Source organism: Lissotriton vulgaris, chromosome 2_1 (genome assembly GCF_964263255.1).
Source record: "Lissotriton vulgaris chromosome 2_1, aLisVul1.2, whole genome shotgun sequence".
NCBI lineage: Eukaryota > Metazoa > Chordata > Amphibia > Caudata > Salamandridae > Lissotriton > Lissotriton vulgaris.
In genome coordinates, this window is record NC_141687.1 from 1,729,399,454 (window position 1) to 1,729,426,819 (window position 27,366).

Below are 27,366 nucleotides of genomic sequence, written 5' to 3' on the forward strand. Positions count from 1 at the left end.
GAGAGGTTTCAGTTTCAAAGTAATTATTAATGCCTAGAAGATATTTCAAAAGTTAAGCCAAAGGGTGGTAAAAGTAGCGGCCTTCACATCATATTGATACTGAAACATAATTATCCAATGCCTTAATTGCATGTAAAAGAATGCAACATGTTTACTTGGACAACTTGTGTACTAAAATATTATTGGCTTTTTATAACCAGGACTATTACCCTTCCGAAACACAGTTGGAGGTGACAAACATGGCATGCCTCCTAGTTGCTACCACATAAGATCATGGACGAGCTGAATTCAATGGGTTGTGCTAAATGCATCATAGTACCGTATTTTACCTAGCTGGGCGTTGAGAAACGTAGTACACTTTTCCTCAATAAATTGAATAGTGAAATATTTACCACACTCCTATAGTCCTTATGACAGATGGTGCCGTTTTTCTTGTGATCGCATGAATCAATGGTAAAGACACCTGGGCACTTAGACTGCCGAGTGTATTGAGAGCCGTCTTTTCCTAACACTAATATTTCGTCTATTGTCTCTAACTCACTGTAGTGCTCTAAGTCGGGCCACATCATTTACAACTGTTGAAATGAAATATAGCCACAGATAATTATGCACATCCTGAACCCTTCTCTTCTGTGCCACGCTTGCGCTGTAATGAATTCTTGCAGCTTTCCATACATTTCTCGGGCTCAAGAACATCTATCTAACCACATACATTGATTAAAAAAAAAGGTCTTTTTGTTGAGGTTTTATTTTATATGATTAATGCCTCTGTAAAGAGATGCACTCATCCAAGGGGGATAGAACAAGGTGTTACTCTCTCATTTTTACTAAAAAAAGACCATTCGAACCCAGCAAACATCAGGCCAATGTTAATACTGCTACTGGAGACCGAAGCAATGGAAGAGAATATTACACAGTGATATCAACAGCCTTACACAGATGAATATTTGTAGTGCATGTTCACCCAGAAGAGAATCTCGTTGCTGCATAGCAGATGTTTATTGTCACCCAATTCGATGGTATTAATTTTCTTGACCTCGCAAGGATAAAAGGCAGAGTGGGATTGCAACAATTTGAACCAGTGACTTTGAGATCAAGCACATGTCGCTGTAGTTCTACCAAGCCATCAGACCCAACTGGGGTTTCGGAATTAGTAGTCGGTATGCACAAGATTTTGTCTTTCTTACTAGGCTAAGGTGCATGTGGGCAATTTACAGCTCCAGTGGTCGCGCTCAGTTGTTGAGTCCGTAAAGGCTCTAAACTTTCCCATTTCTTCTTCAGGTTTAATTAGTCTTGACTTCTCACGGGCATGCTTAGTGGTATTTCATGCACACTCTCAAGATGACGCCCAGGTATTAGACTGGCAAACAGCAACCAATGCTTGGGTGGAAGATCAGTGGTTATATCTAAAGTTTGATGACTTTGGGATTCTGGTGTTGGAGTGTAGCAGGAATATCTTCCTTTTATTTCACCGCCTTCCAGGGCCGCTCTCTCACTCCTATCATTACTGTTCTCCAAGATACATGCTCTCAGTTTGATGATCACTCACCCTTTGAAACACAGATTCAAGTAGGGTTTAAAGCTGCACATTTCATCTACATCTGATGCCGCTAACTGGATAGTCGTCGTCCCAGGGTGACAAACAGTGCTAGTACAAGCAGTGTTTACTGCTAGATGTTAGCACTGTCATCAGCGTGCTGCTGCCAATGCTTGAGCTATTGCAAACTGCTGTGATTCGTGTCATTTGTAGTCTAATGAGGGATGATCCTGTGCAAGGGTTGGGCAGTGACATAGGTTGTGTACTAACCATAGATGTTGGCATGCGGATGTTGTGCCTTTTGTGAAACTTAATTTATCATCAGTCATCCTCATACCTGATGAACCTGACACATTGTAACAAGTACAACAGATCTGTGTGGTTTTGGACTGATTTAGAAATGACTATGGCCAGGTGGAATTTTAAGTTAAGAGGTTGTTCTAAAATGATTTCACAAATTGTCTTCCTTTTAATTGAATTCAATGTTTCAATTCTGTTCTAATCATCCTCATCAGTATATCGTGGTTCATCGGGGTGTACTGCAGTTACCTTTTTTAAGTTATACCAATTGTTAATTTTATTTTTGGATTTTGATAAGGTCTGCAATCTGTGGGGTGTAGATTTTAATCAAGCACCTTTGAACTTTATTTCCAGAGAGTTTATACATTTTATTTAATGTAAATGTATGACTACTTTGATTAACTAACCATAAACTGTACTATTATGTGGAACTTGTACTCCACTTGCATGTTTTGCTAATTTCTTTAGCCGGTTGATCTGTGTTATTATGTGTGAAATTTTTGCACATTGGTAGTTTATATGCTTTTACACCTGCACTGTCTGCTATTGTTTGTTCCCTACAAATAAAAAATACAAAGTGTTTACTCTGGGTACGGATCCTGAGACCTCGCATCCCACAAGGAGTGATCTACTTACTTTTCTAGGATTATGTGCAGTGCTTAATTTGAACCGGTGGCTGCAGGTGGGTCCCACGGCAGTTGTTTTTGGGCACCACCAACTCATAAATCTCTCCGCGCCTATCAAAAATGAATTTGTTTGTCTGTAATGTAAAACTCACAATAATACCTTACCTTGTAATACCTTCGGGAAGAGTTCGCTTTGTACAAAACTGCAAAAGTAATCTGTCTTGTCCGTTTACTTTTTTTTTTTTTAGAACAAAAGCTTTATTGTACAACCCTATTCTATAGACACGTCCCAGTGCTAGCAGTATGTAGAGACTGGGTGTGATATGTCATGTGTGCCACATGTCCCTGTCCTGATGAATAACACAGACACACTAATGTGTGGCCCTTGTCACCAGGACTGAGGGCACACCCGATCAGTTTTTCTCCAGCTGTCCGATTCGACGTGACACGCGTTCCGTTTACTAACATGAACTGCTGCTCAATAGGAATAGGGAACTTGGTGCCTGGGGGTCTGTGTGCCTGGGGGGTCTGTTTTTCTGTGTGCATGGGGGTCTGTTTTTCTGTGTGCATGGGGGTCTGTTGATCTGTGTGCATGGGGGTCTGTTGATCTGTGTGCATGGGGGTCTGTTGTTCTGTCGGCCTGGTGTTCTGTGTGTATGGGGGTGTGTTGTTCTGTGTGTGTGGGGGGGTCTGTTGTTCTGTGTGTGGGGGGTCTGTTCTGTGTTCCTGGGGGTCTCTTGTTCTGTGTTTCTGGGGGTCTCTTGTTCTGTGTGCCTGGGGCGGTCTATTGTTCTGTGTGCCTGGGGTGGTCTGTTGTTCTGTGTGCCAGGGGGCCGGTTGTTCTGTGTGCCAGGGGGCCGGTTGTTCTGTGTCACTGGGGTGGTCTGTTCTGTGTGCATGGGGGGTCTGTTGTTCTGTGTGCATGGGGGTCTGTTGTCCTGTGTGCCTGTTGTCCTGTGCGCCTGGGGGTCTGTTGTCCTGTGCGCCTGGGGGTCTGTTGTTCTGTGTGCCTGGGGGTCTGTTGTTTTGTGTGCCTGGGGGTCTGTTGTTCTGTGTGCCTGGGGGTCTGTTGTTCTGTGTGCCTGGGGGTCTGTTGTCCTGTGCGCCTGGGGGTCTGTTGTTCTGTGTGCCTGGGGGTCTGTTGTTCTGTGTGCCTGGGGGTCTGTTGTTCTCTGTGCCTGGGGCGGTCTATTGTTTTGTGTGCCTGGGGGTCTGTTGTTCTGTGTGCATGGGGGTCTGTTGTTCTGTGTGTGGGGGGGGGGGTCTCTTGTTCTGTTTGCCTGGGGTCTGTTGTTCTGTCGGCATGGGGGTCTGCCCGATGGTATGTATGCATGTAGTACTGTAGTTGTGTTAGTCTGAGAGTGCTTGGATGTTTACATGCATGTATCATCTATGTCGAGTCAACATGTGCTTGGATGGTGTGTATCTGTATTTACAATAAAAGTCAAACACATTCGCTTTGCCAATGTTTGGATTTCATCTCACTTCAAAAGTCTAATTTTACGCCCACTTTACCTCTCAGCCTTGGTCATGGTTCCTATAGAGAGATAACGGGTGCAGAAATCTGACATTAATATAAACAGAGTGGCTTGCTTTTATCTGGTATAAATGCTATCCCCAAGGCCTGTAAGTATGAGTTGTTATGAAATTGCATTTCTGCATGTTGCCTAGCTGCAGGGAGGAGGTTAATATTGTTGTGTAGATATCTCAGTGCTCAGGAGGCTGTGGCAAATTACTCAGGACATAAATACAGTGGGGAGTTCATTGCATTGATTGTAATTATTTTCCCAAACACATGTAAACTCAAACATACTCACACATGCAAACAGCCAAAAACACCAGCACATGTAAACGCAAACCTGCTCACACATGCAAACAGCCACAAACACCAGCACATGTAAACTCAACCATACTCACACATGCACACAGCCACAAACACTAGAGACCAACAAGCAGACAACCACATCCACTCACTTATTCTGATAATGGGAAGTTCCAGGCTCAAGCATGCGTACCGGAGGGCCCTAGAACAGGTGAGGTGCCAAAGATATAAAGACAACACTCCTAGCATTACAGAGTAAAGCTCATTCTCTTTCCGGTTTTTCAAAGCTGTTCCGCTTAGAAGAGGGTCAGTTCCTCTTGAGCATTCCACAAGAGTGACTCGCAGAGTAGCTACAGCAAGAGTCACGTGCTGCTTCCTGGGTGTATAGGCCTATGGGGAAGGCATATGAGTCATCAGTCATTGCTTCATAGGTTCCTCGCAGTGACCGTGTGTAGGACATGTATAATTTGATCATTGAATAGTCATATTGTATGGCTAAGCAGACCTTGAAGTTCAGATTTTTTCTTTTTTGAGTTTTATATAGCGCAAACTAGACCTGAGACATCGGGTATCAGAGCACTTTACATGAGCACCAGTTTCGTTATAGATGAACACCTTCATTTTTTTATTGGTAGGCACGGGGAGATTAAGTGATTTCCCCTGAGTCACAGGATGTAGAGTGTTGTTGCTGAGACTCTAACCAGGTTACCCAGCTTCGAAGCCGACCGCTCTAGCCGTAAGGCTACATCCTCTCCCCTTGATTGTTGATTGTAGTCAATTGGTCACAATTATGCAGCTCTCCTGTACGGATCGCTCATAGTGTTCTATTTACTTAATAAAAAATGTTTGGGGAAAACAACAAAAATGTTTGCCCATATAACGTTATTTTGTATTGCACGTTCTTTAAATGCCATTGTCGACATCCACCATGCCGCTGTGCTTTTTCCTTGAAGCACATGTCTTTTCAATGCCATCTGAAATTCCTGCAGAGATTGGATGGGCCACATATTGGGTGATGTGGAGTTTCAGTGTAGAAGGACAGAGATGTAAAAGTCCCAGAACTAGGAGGCAAACATGGTGGCTTTGGTGTTGTTTGAAGGTTGTGATTGGTGGATCTAAGAATCTGATCTGGTGTGTAGTATGGTAGAGTGTCAGAGAGGGTGTTGGGAGCCGTGTCATTTGCTGATTTGAAAGTTGTGATTGGTGAATCTAAAGTTCCAAGTTGGTGTGTAGCATGGTAGGGTGTCAGAGAGTAGGTTGAATGCCATGTCATTTGCTGATTTGTATGTCCATGTAAGTGGTTTGAATACGGTCCTGTTCTTGAAAGTGAGCCAGTGGCCAGGTGACAGGATTCAGTCTGAGCATAATAGGACGGAATGTATGAAGCTCTGTGGTTATACTGAATAAGCAGCTACCTATGTTATGCCATCTATTAATGTAATAACTGCACTTTCACAATTGCTTTATTAACCTTCCTGCTTTCTCAAATTTGCTTGAAAATGCACGATTTTTCTTCTTTTTTTTCAAAATTTTTATGGGGGGGTTATCCCCCCAAACCCCCCTTTTGGGGTTCGGGCTCGCTCGCTGCGCGAGCTCGCTACGGTGCTATATGCAAATCACTTTGCGCCCCACCACTTTGAAATGTCACCCACCGCCCCTGGCCAATAGTTTAGAAATCTATCAGACTATACTACATAAAGATTTTCTTACCTTCCAGTTACTTTTTCTCTTCCGTCCATCAGCTGTGCACATTTGCTAGAAGCTTCTGTTTGGACAAACAAATACTCTACTTTCTCCATAAAATTACCAGGCCTGGGTGGAATTTCAATTATGCACGAGAAATTGGGAGTAATCTCGGTATTTCTGCTTTACATTTGATGTGAAATTACACAATTACTCCTCCTTGCATGATTAAGAGTCCTACCTTGAGAACACATTTAATGACCGCAAGCAGCTGTCCCGCTCCCTATTCGTGTTCGGTTGCATTTAGCATTGTTTCTAAGTAAAAAATCCATCCTTGTGTCTAATTTGGATGCAAGGGAACATTTTTGCACAAGAAATGCGCTAAATGTAGAATTGCTCTTCTTGCATAATTCATGCATAATCTCACAGAATTCTTAGGTAATTACACTGTATCCTTCCTCCAAAGTCAGTGATACTAAATGTATTTTGACATTGTAGCAAGTTAGCCTTGGCCCTTAACAGCATAAATTGAGAAGAGTCTCCCAGAACATAGAAAAGAGCACACATGCTATTGACTGCATTATATTCATACGTGCCACCACAGCCTCATACCTCAAAAAGATTTGTTCCTTTGTCTAGCACAAAAGAAATCTTAGAGTTGTAAGTCATTGGCAACCAATTGTTCCATTGATACAACATTGAAAACCTCGAACAGATGTGACTCGGTTAACTTAACATTTTTGCTTACACATCTTTGTGTCTGTGGGGAGAGGCATGTTTTAGGACTGTAAAGGAGAGGCAGGTTCAAACAACAATATAGCCATCTCACTCATTTTTAATTGGTCCCACCACTGTCTCTTCTCAACAGCAATGACCAAATACAGTAGCCATCAACCACTCCCATCGGTTTGTCCCATGAATCCTATGGTATGTGCTTCTTTACATTTCTAGATACGGAATATATCCGTTTAGATCACTGTGAGACTTGCTGTTTATTTACACCAAATTATTGCGCTGGGCATCAGCAAGCATGAGCTGACAGGAGATTTATGCTAGATTCACAGAAGCATGGATTGGAAAAATGCATATATTCTTTTTCAGATCGTTTTTGGAGATATCAGAGACGATCATCCACATAATTTTGATTTCATCCGCCAGGTGAGCAGATGGCTGGCACTGGAGGTATATAGAATTGCCATTAACAATGGACCATCTCATATTTGACTCAGGAAGAGTCTAGGTTTGGGCAAATTATGTTGGCGTTGATATAGCATTAGCATAGCCAAGGTTCTTTGGAGCATTTAGCAATATTGCTGTATATTTCTATCCCCTCATGCTCCTCTCGTCATGTGGCAATTTTTTTGAGAAAGGTAACGTTTCAACCCAGAATCCATGAGCTAACCTATGTGATATCAATTCTGTCTGCCTAAAGAACTTCCAGCTAACTCTCTTCAGCTTTGTTGCCAGCCACATTAGATTCTCCTTTCAATGTTCATATAATTTTAAAATATGAAAATCCTAAATCCACTCATAAGATCTCTTTAATGCCAAATATGTGGCATCCCCCTTCAGTAGCTGAAATATATTGACCAAACTATTAGTCACACATGCACCAGCATATTCCCAGATCCATATCTCAAGTAGCAACATTTAAAGATACTACCCTTTGTCTATATTATCCTTGAAGCACTCCACTCTTGCCTTATTCATCCATTACAACACTATCGGCTTTGCTCCCTTGCTCCCTCCCAAAGCTGTTCCAGCACAGCATAATATCATCCAATAGTCAGTACATTCTTAATGTCTCAGACTCTTATTCAGCAGCAGCCATGACATCATTTTCAGCTAGTACTTAACGTCCTATACCCTTCACAACTTGATAGTAAATGTTCTGACCATATACAGCACAAACACTATTCCTTATGATTATAACTTCATCATTTGCCATATGCCTGAAAAAGAAGAATGTCTGGCCTATCTTAATTCTCAGGCAGACTACCTTTCTCAAACCACCTTGAGCCAACCCATGGCAATGAATCTGACACAATAACCTTATGAATATCGGAACAACATGTCTCCCTTCCTCACATGCTCCAGAGCCATAAAATGCATAGTGTCAAATGCCAGATCAGCAATTGCTCATGTTTGCAAAAATTGCAAACTTACGAACTACCCACCTGCTGATATGCTTTTCATCACAGAAATATGGATTGCCCCTAAATCAAAGTCGTCTTTGGCCATCATAGTATCAGAAGGTTATTGATTTGAATATATATGGGCAACCAATTAAATATGGAGGCTTAGTTATAATTCACAAAAACCCTTGGGTTTATATGGAAAAAGTTTCCTCTCAATTTCTCTTTTTCAAATGACTATTACTCTCTTTCAGTCTGAACCACAATACAGCCTGGTGTTTCCACATAATATACTGCCCCTTGGGCCACAACCCAAATGTGCTTACACTAGCCAATAATATTAGGGTGTCTTAACTTTCTGACATCAGCAAGCTGGATATTGCATTTGAGAGATCATCAATTGGACGTCTTCCTTCTACCTGAAACAGAACCTAAATGCCAGAAATTGGATCTTTTGTCTGGGAGGGAGAACCCCTGCAGACTCAATGATTGCACTAGGAAATTTAAAAAGCAGAATATCAAAGAGTCACAATATGACCAGAATGTGCGGAGTTAGGTATAGAAAATCTGTAAACGCTTACAATGCAAAATGTTGTCTTGTGATATTCCGATTATTGTATATTGTGATGCTTCGATATTCTGTCTCTGATATTCATGAGCCACACCCAACCCAATAAACCGAGGATAGGACAAAGCACAGTTCTGATAGAATATCTACTCAGCCCCCGGTACCTATGGCGCAAACAGCAGGTAATCCCCATAGAAGTGCATGATAAGCTCAAGCAGTACCACAAGTTCAAACATAAAGAACATTGGGGCACATTTATAGCAGAATGGAGAAGCATGGCGTTAAGCAAACATTGCTAAAGCCACGCTTCTCCATTCTGAAAATGCAGGGATGTGCTGTATTTACAAGAATCCACTTTTCACACTGGTGATCGGTCCCCTAACAAATTGGCAACAATTACAACACAAGACCAAGTTGGCAATATGTGAACAAATTGTTGTCCCGGGTTCTCAAACACCATATTGAACTAATGGATAACTTAATACTCTTTGGCACTGACCATGTGCTTAAGAGGAAAGTAAGCAGAACAGAGAAAACAGCTGCTTTTCTATTTAATTGTGCTAACACGCAGAGAGATTTGTAAAAAGTGGACATCTCCAGAGGCTTCTGTGGGACACTTTGGGTTAAGGCAGTGAACCAGCACTCCCAGCAGGATGTTGAAGTTGATCAAAGGAGAGCTATAACCTCCTGGGAAACCTTTTGACTCAGGAAGGGGCCCCTATCCAATGATTACAACACTGTTGTACTGGGTGTGGTAACATCCGTTAGTCTGGTGGGCATATCCAGTTAGACAGCACTATATAGGGTGTGTTACTGCTACAACGCATCTTTTACAACGTAATGCTGTTACAACGCAGCTATTACATCGCAAATACCATTACAATGCATGCCATTACAACGCATGGCATTACATAGCAGATGCTATTACAACGCATACCATTACATCGTAAGTATTGGTAAGTATTTAATTTTTTTTTAAATTTTATTTAATATTTTATAATTGATTTAATTATTATTAATTATTAAAAAATATTTATTTCGTTTTTAAATATTATAAATTAAATATATTAATTTAAGTATTTTTTTAAATAAGTATGAGTATAGGAGTATATGTTTTGGGGTACTGATGTATATGTTTTGGGGTGTTTGGGTATTTTTAGGTTTTAGGGCAGTGTTTGGGTTTTGGGGTACAGGGGCGTTTTTAGGTTTTAGGGCAGTGTTTGGGTTTTGGGGTACAGGGGTGTTTTTAGGTTTTAGGGCAGTGTTTGGGTTTTGGGGTACAGGGGTGTTTTTAGGTTTTAGGGCAGTGTTTGGGTTTTGGGGTACAGGGGTGTTTTTAGGTTTTAGGGCAGGGTTTGGGTTTTGGGGTACAGGGGTGTTTTTAGGTTTTAGGGCAGGGTTTGGGTTTTGGGGTACAGGGGTGTTTTTAGGTTTTAGGGCAGGGTTTGGGTTTTGGGGTACAGGGGTGTTTTTAGGTTTTAGGGCAGGGTTTGGGTTTTGGGGTACAGGGGTGTTTTTAGGTTTTAGGGCAGTGTTTGGGTTTTGGGGTACAGGGGTGTTTTTAGGTGTTAGGGCAGGGTTTGGGTTTTGGGGTACAGGGGTGTTTTAAGGTTTTAGGGCAGGGTTTGGGTTTTGGGGTACAGGGGTGTTTTTAGGTTTTAGTGCAGGGTTTGGGTTTTGGGGTACAGGGGTGTTTTTAGGTTTTAGGGCAGTTTTTGGGTTTTGGGGTACAGGGGTGTTTTTAGGTTTTAGGGCAGGGTTTGGGTTTTGGGGTACAGGGGTGTTTTTAGGTTTTAGGGCAGGGTTTGGGTTTTGGGGTACAGGGGTGTTTTTAGGTTTTAGGGCTGGGTTTGTTTTTTGGGGTACAGGGGTATTACGACTTTATATAAATTAAATTAATTAAATTAATTTTATTTAATTTAATTACATTAATAACTATATTTACAATTATTAATTTAATTGTATTAATAAACGATTATAATTAAATTATATTATTTAAAAATGTTTAATTAATTAAATTCTTTTAATTTTATTAAATATAATTATATTATGTATTATTTATAATTTAATTAAATTATAATTATATTTATTGTAATTAATTACATTATATTATTTTCTATTTATACATTTTTTATATTTCATTAATTATATTATTTTAAATATATTAAATTAATATCAATTTTAATATTAATTAAATTACTATAATTAAATTAATTACTGTTTTAAAAATGTTATATTATTTTTATTATTTTAAATTAATTTAATTAACTTTATTACATTTTTTTTAAAAAAGATATACTTACCTATACTTACGATGTAATGCCATGCGTTGTAAAAGTATCTGCTATGTAATGCCATGCGTTGTAATGGCATGCATTGTAATGGTTTTTGCGTTGTAAAAATCGCGTTGTAACGGAACGCGTTGTAATACATCGCGTTGTACTGACACCAATCCCTATATAGCCACAGGACATATTGCTGATGGTGAAATGAGTATAAAAAGGAAACTAAAATCCACACAGGGCTTCTTTCTGAAGGTAACACTGCACATATCTGGTGGCCTAAGGGAAACAAGAAGAAAAGACTAGCTGAGAGTTTGTTTCAGCTAATAAACGAGTTACAATTGCCATTTTGCAGCTAGCTCCCAAACTCTGGCACCAAATACCAGATGATACAGTTACATTTCCCAAAGAATTAAAATGAAGCTCTGCAAACTCTACTTTCTATAGCTTCTGAGCCTTTTTAATTGCATTTAGTACCTGTGCTCCTTTGTTACCTAATATTTTGATGATTTATGTATTCATATGGTTCAATGTAAAGCACCTGCGTGCACCATTGAATGATCCTTGAATTGTACACATTACATGTTACATTTGCTTTCGAACTCAGGTCCCCTGACTCAAAGTTAGCTTAACTGCTAGTACACATCTCCTTCCAATAGGAGGTCAATCTTAATGATGTTTTCAGATCTACACCAAAACATAAACACAATTTCAATGTTTTTAGAATATTAAAGGTAATGCTATGAATAAAACAAAGGTATGCTTCTTACAGGTAACAGGTTGACTGAAATAGACTATGGAAAATTGCAAAAGTTGGTTGACCCTGCAGAAAGATGTGAAGACTCACTATCTGAAGATATGCAGGAGTACCCTGAAGAAGTAAGGACACTGTTTTTCTTTCTTGGTTACTTTGCCAATAAAATTATTAAGGAATTTCTGCCTGAATCAGGATGTCATGTTTTTCATAATGAATGTCAAGTTTGCGCCATACAAAAATGCTAAAAACAAATATTAATAATGTGCCGTGAAGTATTGGCAATATCAATATCAAGTGCATTATTACTGAGTAGAATTTGTACCATAAAGCAATGGGAAAAAAGGTCCTACCCCATTAATGAATTGATGAAACATCCTTTTCTCATTAGGTTTATAGCTTAGGCTGAAACATGCACTTATCCTCTTATTGAGCCTCTATAAGAGGCGGGCCGGCCCAACCCTTCTGCCTGGTTTTTGGTTCTGCGCACAATTACTCTTCAGATGCGCCGTCAGGTACTGGAAGCCGATTTAATCCTGGTCCAGAACTGGATGCAGGCAAGATTCGAGGAGCTGGCCCCTTTGAGGGCTGCTAGAACAGCCCCTGACCTTAACTCTGCTCCTTGGTTCTCCTCCACTCTACGCATAATGCGACAAGACTGCAAGAAGTTGGAAAGGCGCTGGCGGCGCAAGTATGATCTTGTGGAGAAAACGAAATACCGCGACGCGATAAAGGCATACTACAAACAGATTGCCGCAGCCAAAAAGAGTTATCTCGAACAGAGAATCGACAAAGCCGATAATACCAGCCGGGAACTCTTTAGAATTGTGAAGGAGTTTGTCAATCCAGTTGCAGGTACCCCCGTCCATTCACACACGGAGGAATGGATCAAACAGCTGGCCGACTTTTTTGTGGCCAAAATTCTAAAGATTCAGGACACCTTTCCATCTGTGGACTCCCGCATGGCCGACGCCGCTTTAGGGGGTAAGCCGACCTATTTAGATCCCTCTCAGGCTAACTCAGGGCCCACACTATCTGTCTTCCCCCAGCTGTCCTGCGAAACTTCGCTGGAGATGCTATCTCGGCTGAAATCTGGCTCGCCACTGGATGCCTGTCCGGCGAAATGCCTGGGCAGGGTGGCTTCAGCGTTGAACAGCTTGCTGAACCCCCTGCTGAATCTATCATTGAGCTCGGGGGTGGTCCCACGACAGTGGAAACACGCACTCATTCAGCCGCTGATTAAGAAGCCTCTGCTTGACCCCCTGCAATGGGCTAACTACCGTCCGATCTCCCTCCTCCCTGCTCTGGCGAAGGTGTTGGAGAAACATGTTCAGCATACTCTATCCACCTTTATTGAGAACAACAATCTGCTGCATGACTCCCAGTCCGGCTTCCGTGCAAACTACAGCACGGAGACCGCTCTGGTTGAGGTTACTGACGCCATCAGGGAGACACTCGATCATGGGGGAAAGGCGATGTTAGTCATGTTGGACCTATCGGCGGCGTTCGACACCGTCCCACACGCTGGCCTTCTCTCAAGACTCAGGGAGATTGGTCTGCGAGGGACGGTGCTTGACTGGTTTCAATCCTTTCTTGCCGACCGCCGACAGGTGATCTGGGCTCCGCCGTTCTCGGCCGAAATGCCTTCGCTGGAGGTGGGGGTGCCTCAAGGATCTATCTTGAGCCCCACCATTTTCAACTTATATATGGCCCCTCTAGCGGAGGTAGCAGAGGCGTTTGGGGCCCGGGTCATCTCATACGCTGATGACACCCAGCTCTTGTTCACCTGCAGGAAGGGAGAGGTCTTCAACGGCGGCAGAATCAAGGACTGTCTAAGCGCAGTCTTTGCGTGGTTTCAGCGGCACAGCCTGAAATGCAACTCAGACAAGTCTGAGCTGCTCTTCTTCGGCTGTGCCCCAGACCCAGGCTGGAAGACATGGTGGCCCCAGGACATGTTCCCCCCAGAGACACCATCTGCTCAAGTAAAAAATCTCGGAGTGGTGTTTGATGATGACCTCTCTTTTCGTCCTCACATCCTGGGATTAGCAGGGAAATGTTTCAGCATCCTCAAGATGCTTAGGAAATTTCTTCCCCTGCTTTCACTGCAGTACCGTAGGAATGTAGTTCAGGCGTTGGTGGGATCACGCCTGGACTATGCAAATGCGCTCTTTGCGGGCCTACCTAAATATCTGTTATCTAGGCTGCAGATTGTACAGAATTCGGCGGCCAGAGCCATCTATGGCCTGCCCAGGAGAGCCAGTGCCTCAGCGCTCTTAGCCAGGCTGCACTGGCTGCCTATCGCTGGGAGAATTAGATTTAAACTCCTCACTTTGGCGTTTAAAGCTCTCCATGCGATTGGCCCTCACTATCTGAGGAAGCGTACCGCTTTCTATGTGCCACGGAGGTCTTTGCGGTCGGCGGAACTGGCCAAAATGGAGGTGCCTGTGTTCAAACGTGTCCGGATGGGAGGTCGCTCCTTCCAACACGTGACAGCTTGCCTGTGGAACGAACTCCCACTTTCCCTTCGGAAAGCAAACAACCTCTTGGCTTTCAGGAAGGAGCTGAAGACTCTGCTCTTCACCAAGTAACCCGCGATAACTGTAGTGTGTCTGCCTTGGTTTTTTTTCTGTTTCTAGGGGCCTCTTTGCTAAAGCGCCGGGACACCCTTTGGGGTAGCCGTGCGCTCTAAAAGTTTGGCTTACATTAACATTAGGTAAGTGGTTCCTGCTGTAGCAGGTACGTGGGTCTGTGATTGGCGGTCCTGCTCTAGTGAACCCTAGGATTTTCCTTCCCCCAGTGTGTTTGGGCCGGTTAAGCTTTGCCTCAGCAGGCCAAGGGTCAACACGTGTGAGCGCGCGCACTGCCGGGTGCTGCACTCAGCGGCATACATTCAGGTACCACGTGCTACTGCAGGAGCCTCGTTGAAACCCAGTCCCGTGCGATCCTGCGTTCTAACACGTCCATCAGACCGAAGGCGAGCAGCTGGTTATATTGTTTAGCCTTCGGAGGAAACGATCTTGTGTTTGTTTTGTTTTCTGACACTCTGTTTTGTAACTGTGCACAGACAAAATATCGACTCCAAAATATCGACTGGACATAATATCGAGTTTTAAATATAGACTGGACAAAATATCGACTGGACATAATATCGACTACAAAAATATCGTTTTTCAGGTAAGTGAAGTAATATCGACTGTGTAAAATATAGATAGCAAAAATATCGAATTTTTAATAATATATAATATTTTATAGTGTATTTTTATGTAATAATATGTGTGAAAAGTGTGTATTAATGTTATAAAATATTTTATTAAATGAATTTTGTTTTTTTAATAATTGCGTAATGTAATTCTGTAGCGGGTTGTGGGTTTATAGGGGAGTAGGGTGGGAAGTAATTTAATAATAATTAATTAATTAATATATGTTTGTAAATATTTATAATTAATAATTAATTGATAATTAATTAATAATAATTAGTTAATTAATTAATATAATTTTGTACATATTTTGTATTAGTAATTAATTGGTAATTAATTAATTATAATTAGTTAATTACATTAATTAGAGTACATTTTAATATATATAATTTTGTGTTACTGTTAAGTAATTAATTGGGAAAAAATAATATTAATTATTAAAATAATTACAGCTAATGTGCTAATATATTTACTTTATTATTATTGTTAATTAATAATTATTTGGTAATTAAATAATATTGATACTTTTTGGGTAAAGGAGTATTTTTAGGGTTCAGGGTCAGTTTTCAGTTTTTGGGTAAAGGGGCATTTTTAGGGTTCAGGGTCAGTTTTCAGTTTTTGGGTAAAGGGGCATTTTTAGGGTTCAGTGTCAGTTTTTAGTTTTTGGGTAAAGGGGCATTTTTAGGGTTCAGGGTCAGTTTTACGTTTTTGGGCAAAGGGGCCTTTTTAGGGTTCAGGGTCAGTTTTCAGTTTTTGGGTAAAGGGGCATTTTTAGGGTTCAGGGTCAGTTTTTAGTTTTTGGGTAAAGGGGCATTTTTAGGGTTCAGGGTCAGTTTTCAGTTTTTTGGGTAAAGGGGCATTTTTAGGGTTCAGGGTCAGTTTTCAGTTTTTGGGTAAAGGGGCATTTTTAGGGTTCATGGTCAGTTTTCAGTTTTTGGGTAAAGGGGCATTTTTATGGTTCAGGGTCAGTTTTCAGTTTTTGGGTAAAGGGGCATTTTTAGGGTTCAGGGTCAGTTTTTAGTTTTTGGCTAAAGGGGTATTTTTAGGGTTCAGGGTCAGTTTTGGGTTTTTGGGTAAAGGGGTATATTTTAGGGTTCAGGGTCAGTTTTGGGTTTTTGGGTAAAGGGGTATATTTTAGGGTTCAGGGTCAACAAATAAGATTGTAAAAAATTATTTTTATTATTTTCATTTATTATTTAATTATTATAATTTAATTTAAGTATTTTTAAGTATATTTTAGTAATTAAAATTTAATATTAATTTAATTTAACACTGTTTTTAATAAAGTCGATATTTTTTACATCTATATTATTGTTAACGATATTTTGTACTCGATATTTTTGTACTTACCTGTTTGTAGATACAAACTCGATATTTTGACTGTCGATATTTTGTCCACGATATTTTGGCAAGTCGATATTTTGACCCTCGATATTATTTCAGTGATCCTTTTGTAACAGTGATGCTTTGCTTTCAGGAGAGTGTTTGGCATGACCGCTAGGGCGGTTCATCTCGGTTCTGTGGGTTTGGGACTCGGTAGGGGCCCGCGGCGTCCTGTGATTCTGGGCAAATCACTTACCTGAATTGAATATGTCTTTTTAGTATTTGTTGTGGTGTCTTGCACACAGGCTTACGCGCCACTTTGTTCTTGCGCCGCAAGTCTGGATGCTTGGTGTACAGTTAGCAGTGAGAGTGAGCAAGCATGTGCACTTCTACTGCTGTTGCGTTTTGGGTTCTTACAAACTCAATGTTTTTTTGTGTTGGGTCATGGTAACCCTGTTCTGTCAGAAGGGCAAAACGTACTCTCAGTGTGTGTTTAATGTGTGTTTATGTATGTTGTCGATCCTGAATGGTGCAGTCACCAGTTGCAGCGGGATTTTGCCCGGCAGCTTTCTTGGTTGATCGAGGTTATGTTATCCATTCTGTGGGATGCTTACTGATAGTTTTCCCCCGTTCTGTACTTGGGTTGCCGTTCCTGCTTCAAGAGCGTGTTCTGTTACTAGACTACTGAGCATTTTATCTCACTGGTTGGTCTTTTTCAGCTGGTAGCACCGGCTCACACAGGACGTGGGTTCATGTCCTGCTTGGGCTCCTCATTACTGATTTGTGCTTTGTGTTCATTGGTCTTCTACATGCTTCTTGGTTGCATTTTTCTTTCGGTTTATTCTTTGCTGGTTGTATTTTTTATTTTTATGGTGCCTATTTTTTGATGCGTCATCGTGGGGCCGTACGTGCGCTGTGAGGTGCGCTGCAGGCCACTTCATTTGGGCTACCTGGGTGTTTTTGTCATTCTCTTTGACATAGAGGGTTCCATCGGATTGCCTTGCACTCTTATTAGTTGTGATGTATGTTTGACTCTGTTGTCCAACCTGGTGGTAGCTCTTTTAACGCAGCTTTGGGCCTGTGGTCTGTCCCTCCAGCTCTCCTTTTTTGTGCGAGTTCTGGCCTTGTTGGCCCCTGTTTGGGCGTCCTCCGGGGGATTCCAGGGGCTGTGAGCTGCTGCGTGTTTGATGGATAGTACATTTGTAAAGGTCCCAGAGAAAGACGTATCACAAACGTACATAATTAATTATTCAAAACATTTTCTAATGAAAGAATTCATCACATTTAATAGAGCAAACACTGTTCTTTAATCACAATGTGCTAGTCAATAAATCAGACATTATACAAAATCATAATAATGCCCCGGGCACAGGAAAGGGAGGGAAGAGTAATGTGTGAAATGGAAAGGGTAGGGTAGTTCAAAAGATAGTCCTTTTTGTCATACTCAACAAAACATTCACTATTAATTAAGAAAGGCTTAACTTATTCAAGCCAAAATTACAATTACAGTTACATTGCAGAAGTCATTTGACGGTCACAATCATAAATACTAAACAGTCATGGATAGTGCCGGATGACAATACTGGTAGAGTCGTCGACGTTTCGACCCCTACATGGGAGGTTGACTTGAGTCCTTAGACGGGGTCTTCATCAGGACAACAAGGGATGTAGTGGGGCAAGACAATTCTATAAATTAAGAGAGAAAAAAACAAAGTAAATTCTACATCAAAAGTGGATTAAAAAGCTATTCAAAATAGCCATATTGTACAAAAACAGAGAATTACCATGGTGACTCGGGCCAGCCGGCTCCGGGTATTGGGAATCTGTTGGACCACCTTCCGTGTGGTCAGATACTAGTGGACTGAAGACCAATTCAGTCCGGCTAGGGAGGAACAAGGATAGAACCATGTATCAATAGGATTCAGGCGTCGTACTCAAGAACAACACTTGGTAAGGACTGACTAATTACACAAATAAGTAACCAACAGCAGAATAATCGCCCGGTGGTACTGTTCAAAAGTACATCAATTCTTCATACTCCTGCCACTGAAGAGGCGGAGAAGAAAATGAGTTATAGGGCTACAATGCATGAATTATCAATATTAGAATTTAAGTGCAGCCCTATCTTTGATTTTCTTATCTGCTTACTAGCTGGGTTAAATCAGTCTTACTTCGATTTCCTTCAGACACTTACATGTGTGTTTCAAGATGGGGCTGGAGTATGTCCTTCTGCTCACGAGGACTGCTGAGATGAATAGGAAATATCCACTCCTGCACTTCCGCTAAGTGGGGGGACGAGAGGGATGGTGTTACAACCTATTAATTATTAAGGACTGCCTGCGCGTGGCAATAACGCCCCATACATTCTGTGATAAACACTTACATCGATCAGGAGGCCCCGATAGCAATCAGCAGTCCAAAAAATGCCGTATTTGTCCTAGACGATAGGGACTCAGCGCCGTCCTCGATTCTCTGCGGGGAAGGTTGAAGGGGAATATTAGTGTTTAGGTGGAGTATCGGAGTAATCCCCTGTTAAAAACAAGGATCATTAGAACAGTCTAGCGGTATCCAGCATGGATACGGCACTTACATCAACAACATAGCCGCAGTGGCGGTCTGCCGTCTCAGAGTGCTCTGTCCTTCGTGTTCGTGGAGTACGCATAGTCAGACTACTTCCGCGTTCAGGCGAGAAAAATTGTAGCGCGGTCACGTGAGTGACTAGCAACTGAAAAAATACTTCTCGGCTGAAATGTGGAGAGCCAACGTCTCCGATCTAAGGTTGAGTTGATTAATACAAACAGGAGGGGAATATAAATGATTGAGTTGTTCAAGAATTCCCACATTACATTAAACACAGGCAGCAATTGACTCTTCCTTAATATAAGACAACATCGGCCCATTATTAAATGATGGCACGTTAAAGAGGAGTCACTTAGAAACGATCAATGACAGAAAATTATTTTGAAAGAGTGTAAAACGCTATCAGGCATATTCTAAGAAGGGTCGTTGCCAAAAAAGTGCACCTCTCGCACATGAGGGTGTAAACGTTATCAGTTATTAAATCTAGGACATTCTATGATAGATAGCGGCATTGCCAGAAATAATTACAAAAACAACGTGCACCTCTCAAGCATGAGGGTGTAGACATTGTCAATTAGTTAAGCAGGATGGAGGGCGTCATAGCAAACTGGCACATTCTATAATAGATAGCGTCATTGCCGAAAACAATTATAACGTGCACCTCTCGAACATGAGGGTGTAAACGTTATCAATGAATTCACACATAACCAAGCAAGATGGAGGATGTCATTGCAATAAATTAAGGAACTCACGGCCACATGCATCATCCCGGCCTTTTGCGAATTCCAAATTGCGAAAAATAGGGAATCGCAATTTGGAATTCGCAAAATGGGATGCATGTATATTTCCGCAAAATATTTGCCATTCGGTAAAAATCGCAATTTTTACCGAATCGCAAATATTATGCACATTCCAATTTGCGAACTCGCAGTTCCTATTGATTCCTATGGGCCAAAAGGCCCATAGGAATCAATGAGAATTGCGAAATCGCAAATTGGAATTCGCAAAATGTTGATGCATTCCATGGGTGCAGGGGGGTCCAAAGGACCCCCCCCCTGCACCCCTGAAATGTATTTTAAAATGGATGTTTCACACACACATGTCCTAAGGATATGTGTGTCTGTAACATGACATTGTTTCAAATGCTAATTTGAGCGTCAAATTACCACGAGGTTCACCCTCGTGGTAATTTGCCCCCCCTAATTGCGAATTCGCAATTTTAAAAACAATCATGCATTGCTTTTAAGAAATTGCAAATTTGCGATTCCTTAGAAGCAATCGCATTTTTGGAAATCGCTAAAAATAGCGATTTTTCAAAAAACGATTGATGCATACTAAAAAGGTATTTAGGAATCGCAAACGATCGATTTTACCGAATCGCACCGTTTGCGATTCCTAAATACCTTGATGCATGTGACCGAAAGAGTCCAAGCATTAATCTACACTTGTATGTACAAACTCAACCAACAGACCATCGAACACAGTCACATCTATCACTGTGGTTAATGTCCTAGTGCTGCCATCTGGGCATAACTACTGTCGGTCTCGTTGAGACCGTTTTTATTGAGCCAAATGTGGCCATCCACTTAGATTCGCGGGTATTAAGCACTGTCACCAGATTGCCACCCCTTCTGCCCAGAGTGATCTTTTCTATGACCACCCATCTCAATTCCTGAACAGTGTGCCCCATTCTTTGACAGTGATCTACTAAAGGGGATCCTGGTACAGCACAGCGTATTCTGCTTCCATGCTGAAAAATCCTCTGTTTGACCTTCTGTTGAGTCTGCCCGACATATACTTGCTCACAAGGGCACTTAATTACGTATATAACGTTAGTCGTATTACAATTAGTGTATGATTTTAGATTGAAAGTCCGGTTTTTATACACAAAAGTCTTGGTTTGCAGTGTAGTAGCACATGCAATGCATGCTCCACACCTATGGTGTCCAACAATCGAGGGAAGATTCCACATTGAAGTGATAGTAGGTTGTTCCACCGGGTCCAGGAAGGAATGAACCACCATGTCTCGGATATTTTTGGCTCTTTTAAAGGAGTGTAACAGTAGACCGTCCTGCCTAATGTCATCTGCAACCAGCGACCAATTCTAATGATCTTTTGAATTTCATTACTTCTCATCGAGAAGGTGGTGACGCAGATTATGCGTTCAGGGTTGGCTTTATCCCGATCTCCAGCATTGAGAAGAGTGTCACGCGGATTTTACCATGCCCGTTTACGGGCTTTCTTCACCAACCGCCCCTGGTACCCTTGAGCTACCAGGCGTTCTGATAGATCCTGTGACTCACACATATAGTCATCTTTTTTGGAGCAATTCCTTCTAATTCGTAGGAACTTTCCTACAGGGAGATTGTCTTTTAACCCCCTTGGGGGATGGCTTCCATACTGTAATAATGAATTCCTTTCCGTAGGTTTCCTATATAGCGTAGTCTGTAGATGATTCTGGGCAGTTTTTCTCCTGCCTTGTGGGGTTGCGGGGTGTCCACTTTTTTTAGTTTTTTTGGCCACAGTCCTTGTCCGGGTCACTTTTGTTCCGGTTTCTATTTGGGTCCCTAATGTTGACTCTATCGCCTTCTCGCCCGGGCCCCCAGCTTTGTGCTTTGCTCTCGTCCCTTGCTTACGTGGGTTCTGGGCTCGTTTACCCTGTACGGGGCTTTTGACCTGTTATTGGTGCTCGCCTGGGTGCTTCTACCTTGGTTTCTGCTGCTGCGAGTATTGGACTTGGAGCTATTACTCGGGGATCCGTATGGTGGTTCTGGGGGCTCAGGCTCGCACAGGTCAAGGGTTTGTATCCTGCCTCTGCTGTCTACATTTCCGAGGGTGGAGTTTGTTCAAGCAGTGCTTTTCATTATCCGTGTGTGCTGGTATTTTCCAGTTCTCCTTCCCCGGGCGGGGCCCTGCGCTTCCTGTGTGGGTTTTGTTTCCTCATCTCCTTTGTCCCTGATTTTGGGTTACTGGGGCCTGCAGGCTCGGGTTTGCCCCTGGGGGTGTTGGCTTGCTTTTCACCTTTGGTGTGTTTCTGCCTGTGTTCTTGCCTCCATGTACACTCCTGTTCCTATTTGCTCTCCGTGGTTCGGCTGGGTCGGGTCTGGTTGTTGGTATGGCCACCTGGGTGCTCGCTTTGGTGGCTCCTTTGCTGCGAATGGGATGTTGTGGGGTTGGTTTGCTTGGCCCCTGCGCGGGGCTGTCTCAATCTTCCGTTCTTGCGGCTCCTGCCAGCCTGTGTTGTTTCCGTCTAGTTCCTCTGCTTCTGTCCTCGTTTTGCCCCGGGTCTGATTGGTTTTGTTTCCTTCCTCCCCTCCTGTCATTGGATTTGGGGTGGTTCGGCAGTCTTGCTCTTGGTGGTCTGCCGTGCGGTGTGGCTGTGTTTCGGTTGCCCTGTGTCTCTTTACTACTGTGACTTCTTATTGTGTCACTGTGGTGGCGGTGCCCTCTGTTTCTTCAGTTCCGGTGTCTGGGCTTTTGCTTCCTTCTCGCTGTTGGCTGTCTGTTGGGCAGTCTTGGTGTGTTTGGACCGCTTGCTGCTTTCGGTTCTGGGCCTGTTTTGCTTTTGGCTCCATGCGGTTTCTTCCCGTTCCTTCTCTGTCTGCCCTCTATCGTTTGTTTGGGCTTGCTTTATGGCTGGCTTCCGGATCCTGAGTGCCCAGGTTTTCGGCATTCCCGCTGTCTCGCTGTCCCGGGCTGGTTCTTCCTGCTCGGGCTTGCCTGTCTCTTGAGTGGTTTCTTCCTCTCATCTGTGTTTTCTTCTTCCTTTTATGGGTTTGCCGTGGCTCTTGGGCATCCCCCTTTTTTCGGTTGGTTTCTTGTGAGTTTACATGAAGCCGCTTGGCTTGGGTATGTGCTCACTTCGTTAATCATGTGGCGAGGAAGGCTTGCGAGGAGGTAATGCCGGTTACTTACCGGTAATCTTCATTACTCAGAGTATAGTCTTCCTTGCCACGTGCGTTCCCATCCCTCCCTCCCTGTCCTGCTATCGGCTACATGTTATGCTTGGTAGTTTCAGGCTGAAGGGTTCGGCCGGCCCACCTCTTATAGAGATCAAGGGTGATCTGAGTCCACCATATAGGGAAGGGATGGGAGGCATGGAGGCTTCTTTTGCTTTGGAGTGTTCTGGTGTGGAGCTGAAGCTCACTTCTTTAATCATGTGGCGAGGAAAACTATACCCGGAGTAATGAAGATTACCGGTAAGTAACCGGGCATCACTCTTTGTCTGTTCCCTTCTACTTTTCTCCCTTCCGTTCTTTATTCATTTTTAATTTTCACATTACTCCATTATTTCCTTACCCAAATTTCATCTTCAATTCTTCATTTAACCTTTCCCTTCACTTTCCTTTCCCATTGCATTATTTCCTTGGTCTCCAATATTAACACCAAAGCAGGACGCATTAACTGTGATCCGGACTTTGGGAGTGTTAATGTCTTTCTGACCGTTTGGCTTGCTAACATAGTTGCTTCCATCCTGATAACCCACCTACTGCACTTCATCAGACCGTATCAGGTCTTAAAATGCTGGTTAAACCTAGTTAGGCAGTAAAATTTGTTTACCCCCTCATCTACACCCTTCAGTCGGACTATGAATGGGGGTAATGAAGATTGTCAGTAAGTAATTGAATCATTCGCGCCTACAGAAAATTTCATTTCCAGCAACACACAAAATGATTGTTATCTACCAACTGTACCTTAACTCACTGAATCATCCAACTAAACTACCCACAGAAGCTGCCTGTGGCATGGTTCAGAATGAATCACTGTGACACTTGAAGTGGGCGAACCTGGCTTGAACTCGAGCTATTCTGGGAAACATATGAGTTGATCCCTAATGTGCCTCTAGGCAACTCTCACCCAAAACTGAGCATCTCTCGTTCCCTCAGGAATACAGACAGGCCTGTGCTTACATAGTGCTGCTTTCTTCCGAGAAGATGTAGTCTGATGCACACCACTTTCTACCATTCTTCTAGCTAGCCCCTTCAGGCCCACTCCGTCATGAGCTCCATGCCGGTTGCCGAACCACTGTGAATGCTGCATTTGCAATGTATCCCCGTCCCAACTTCGTACTATTTGTCACTAAGCTGCTTAATGACACAAAATGAGGAATAAAGAGAAACTGTAGCTCGAAAAGCAGTGTGGGGAAGGGGGGAAGAGAGAGGGAACATACTATTATGGTAAGGGAAAGAGAGAAAAAGAATGAGAGAGATTGATAATAGTAAAAAAAGAGGAGAGACATAAAGTCAGGCGAGAGACATGAGGAAAAAAAGGAAAACAGGAGAGCGCAGACTTAGAGGAGAGTGTGAGGCAAATGGAGCATGGTGAGAATCCAGGGGAGGGAGAGGGAGAGGGAGAGTGGTAAGAGGGAGGAGATAGGCTTTCTCTTATTACATGTGTAATTACTCCTAGGTGTGGCTCAGTATGATTTGAACCTCTGCCCATCTGAACTGCCAATTCCTCCCCTAGAGGGGAAGACAATTAAAATAAAGTAATTCTTTGGGATGTCAGAGACCCCTTTGTCTTGCTGATGCTTTCAATTGCCCTTTCTGAGGTGTTGAGGGGCTTGGGCCATTCCTGCTGTGGGTGTCTTTATCAATGATGTTAGTGTAAGCAAGCATAAAAACAGAGCACTTCTTTATCCTCTCACTTGAGGGCTTATTTATGAGAGGCTTGTGCCACCAATGATCACTTTGTCTGACCCCCCTGCAGCACAAACCTCTCAACCAGATCTTTGGGGCCATGCAAAGCCTATTTGTGTGGCTTTGAATGGCCTAATAGACATGGAGTAAGACAAAGCAAAACAAGTGGCTGAATTGTCCTACTCTGCACCAGGAAGGTGTTCCATGGGTGATACGGTGGGTTTCCCGACCAAAAAAAAGGGATAACAAAGAGGAAAGGTAAGCCACTCTTAAAAAGGATTCCAGTGATCCAAGGGTCTTCAGTTCCAGTAAGAGAGAAAATAAAAATTGGCACTATTGAGCCTTCACCTGACCACAAACAAAGTCCTGAGCAGTCAGGCAGCTGTCAAACAGCAGAGTGCCATCCCATCACTGACAGAAGGGAGAGTGGAAGAAGAGCGCCTGCTATAGGATGTGGTTGCCCTCTTCCCTCTAAATGTCAAGAGAGGTTCCAGAAACCCACAGTTGCCACTAAAGCAGCTCAGCCACCTGTCAGTGGAGAGCTGAGGGTGTAGTGCTGGACCCTGACAGCTGTCAGTAACCTCTGCTGGGTGCTAAACTTCAGGGCACTGTTCCTGGCACGGGAAGCAGACCCCTAGGCCAAAAGTAAGTTAGGCCCCTGACCTTGTTGATAATGGTGGGGTTGCTCAAGAGTTCAGTAACCTCTGTGGGTCATCTAGGTGTTGCCCCAGCAAAGTTAGGGAGAGAGGAGTTGTGCCACTCACTACCCAGACTAAAAGTGAGTAAGAAAAAGAAACAGCGTTGATAAAGTTTCAGTAAAAATGGGTCCTGTAACTGTAGAGATGGCTCAGATTCCCAGAGGTGTTAACCTTGGCAAGAGGATGGAAGGCAGAGCAGGGCCTGCAATTTTACACAAAAGAATAGTCACAGTGGAAATGATTAGCAAAATATCAGAGAACACATAAGTGGAAAATGCACATAGAATTATGACAACACCAGATAACAAATGCGATGAATGACTGATTTAATCAATTAAACAGGGGTTTTCAAAGGATCAACGATTCAGATGACAGAATGTATCTCAACATCTACATTATGTAAAAGCAGGTGCAAATAAAGTGACAAGTGCAAAAGTTGGGGTCGGTGCAGGTGCTGTGCAAGGGGAAGGTGGTGCATATATATACACCCTTAATTGAATTAGAAACATATCCTGCCAGATTTCTTGCACATGCAATTAATGCAACAACATAAACAAAGGAAGCAGCTATAGAGTCACTGTCAACCAGGTTATGTGTGGGAGAAAAGGGGAAAAGTCGACGTTTCGACCCCTGTGAGAACCAGCCAACTGAGCGTCTTGGAGGTGGGGTCTTCTTCAGGACGGAGGGGAGGGAGACAGGTGAAGGGGGGGGGGCACCTAAAGGCAATGGGGTTAATAGGGTGTGTCGTGGAAAGGAAGTAAATGCATGGGGCATGTATCAAGAAATATGAATTACCTGCATCAGCAGGGCTCCTTCGTGCTGGAAAAGTACAGTTGTGGGCCTGTACGGCTCCTACATGGGAGTGGAGACAGAAACAAGAGAAATATCGCTACGATCATGGGTAACACGAGTCGTAGGGAGTACGATAGGGAGCAAAGTCATTACCCATATATTCACGAAATAATGCTTATATTGTACAACATAGCATCAGAGTATTCTATGGTGGACTGAATTATGCAGTCAGGATGGCACTAGGTTCATTAGTAACCTGTAACTGGGTGCGTAGAAGAAGGAAGAGAAAGGGAGACATTCGCAATAAAACATCATCATCGTGATGTTAATCAAAAACGCACAACTAGTCAGGGGTACAGATTAAGTGAACGCTCATCAGCGGAATTCCATGGTGGACTGAATTCTGCAGTCAGGATGGCACTAACAGCCTGATTTATCAAGCTGAAATCGGCTCGCAAAGGGTCAGATTCTGAGAATCTGGCCCTTTGCGAGCGCTATTTTTGCATTTGGGATTCATCATCCCAAATGCAAAAATCTGTAATTGCTAATTCGCTAAATTGCGAGGAATTACATTTAAGGAATCTCTATTTGAGATTCCTTAAATGCAATTCATCAACCATTTTTAAATTGCTAATTCGCAATTTCGGGCCGCTATTTACCGAGAGGTCAGGCCTCTCGGTAAATAGCAAAAACTTAGAAAAATGCTTTTAAAAGCATTTTTCTAAGTTGCATGTTGCGCACACACATGTCCTTTGGACATGTGTGTGTGCAACACCTGTGTGAAATTTCTTTTGAGGGGTGCTACAGGGTGTCCTGTGGACACCCCTGGCACCCTTCAAATCGCAATCTATTTGCGATTAGCTAATTGCTAATCGCAAATAAGGAATACTCCCCATTCATTCCTATGGGCCTTTTGGCCCATAGGAATGAATGGCGAGTTATTCCTTATTTGCGAGTAGCAATTAGCTAATCGCAAATAAGGAATAGTAAGGAATCGCATTTTTATTGCATATTCCTACATGAATCCCGTTTTGCGAGTCCTTAATAGCGATTCGCTATGAATCGCTATTAGGGCCTCGCAAAACGGGAGCATGATGAATCAGGCGGAAAAATCGGTAATTGCTAATTCGCTAAATTGCGAGGAATTACATTTAAGGAATCTCTATTTGAGAGTCCTTAAATGCAATTCATCAACCATTTTTAAATTGCTAATTCGCAATTTCGGGCCGCTATTTACCGAGAGGTCAGACCTCTCGGTAAATAGCAAAAACTTAGAAAAATGCTTTTAAAAGCATTTTTCTAAGTTGCATGTTGCGCACACACATGTCCTTTGGACATGTGTGTGTGCAACACCTGTGTGAAATTTCTTTTGAGGGGTGCTATAGGGTGTCCTGTGGACACCCCTGGCACCCTTCAAATCGCAATCTTAT

At 42.7% G+C, this 27,366-nt stretch overlaps 1 protein-coding gene across 1 annotated transcript in view; it reads left to right on the forward strand.

The window, feature by feature from the left end:
* The window catches only part of LOC147733202 (mucin-2-like), a 1,332,790-nt gene that overhangs the window by 234,371 nt on the left and 1,071,053 nt on the right, over nucleotides 1-27,366 (forward strand). Inside the window, exon 5 of the mRNA XM_086957736.1 lies at nucleotides 11,726-11,832. Coding sequence (XP_086813862.1) covers nucleotides 11,726-11,832 — 107 coding nt within the window. The remainder of the gene's footprint in view (nucleotides 1-11,725; nucleotides 11,833-27,366) is intronic.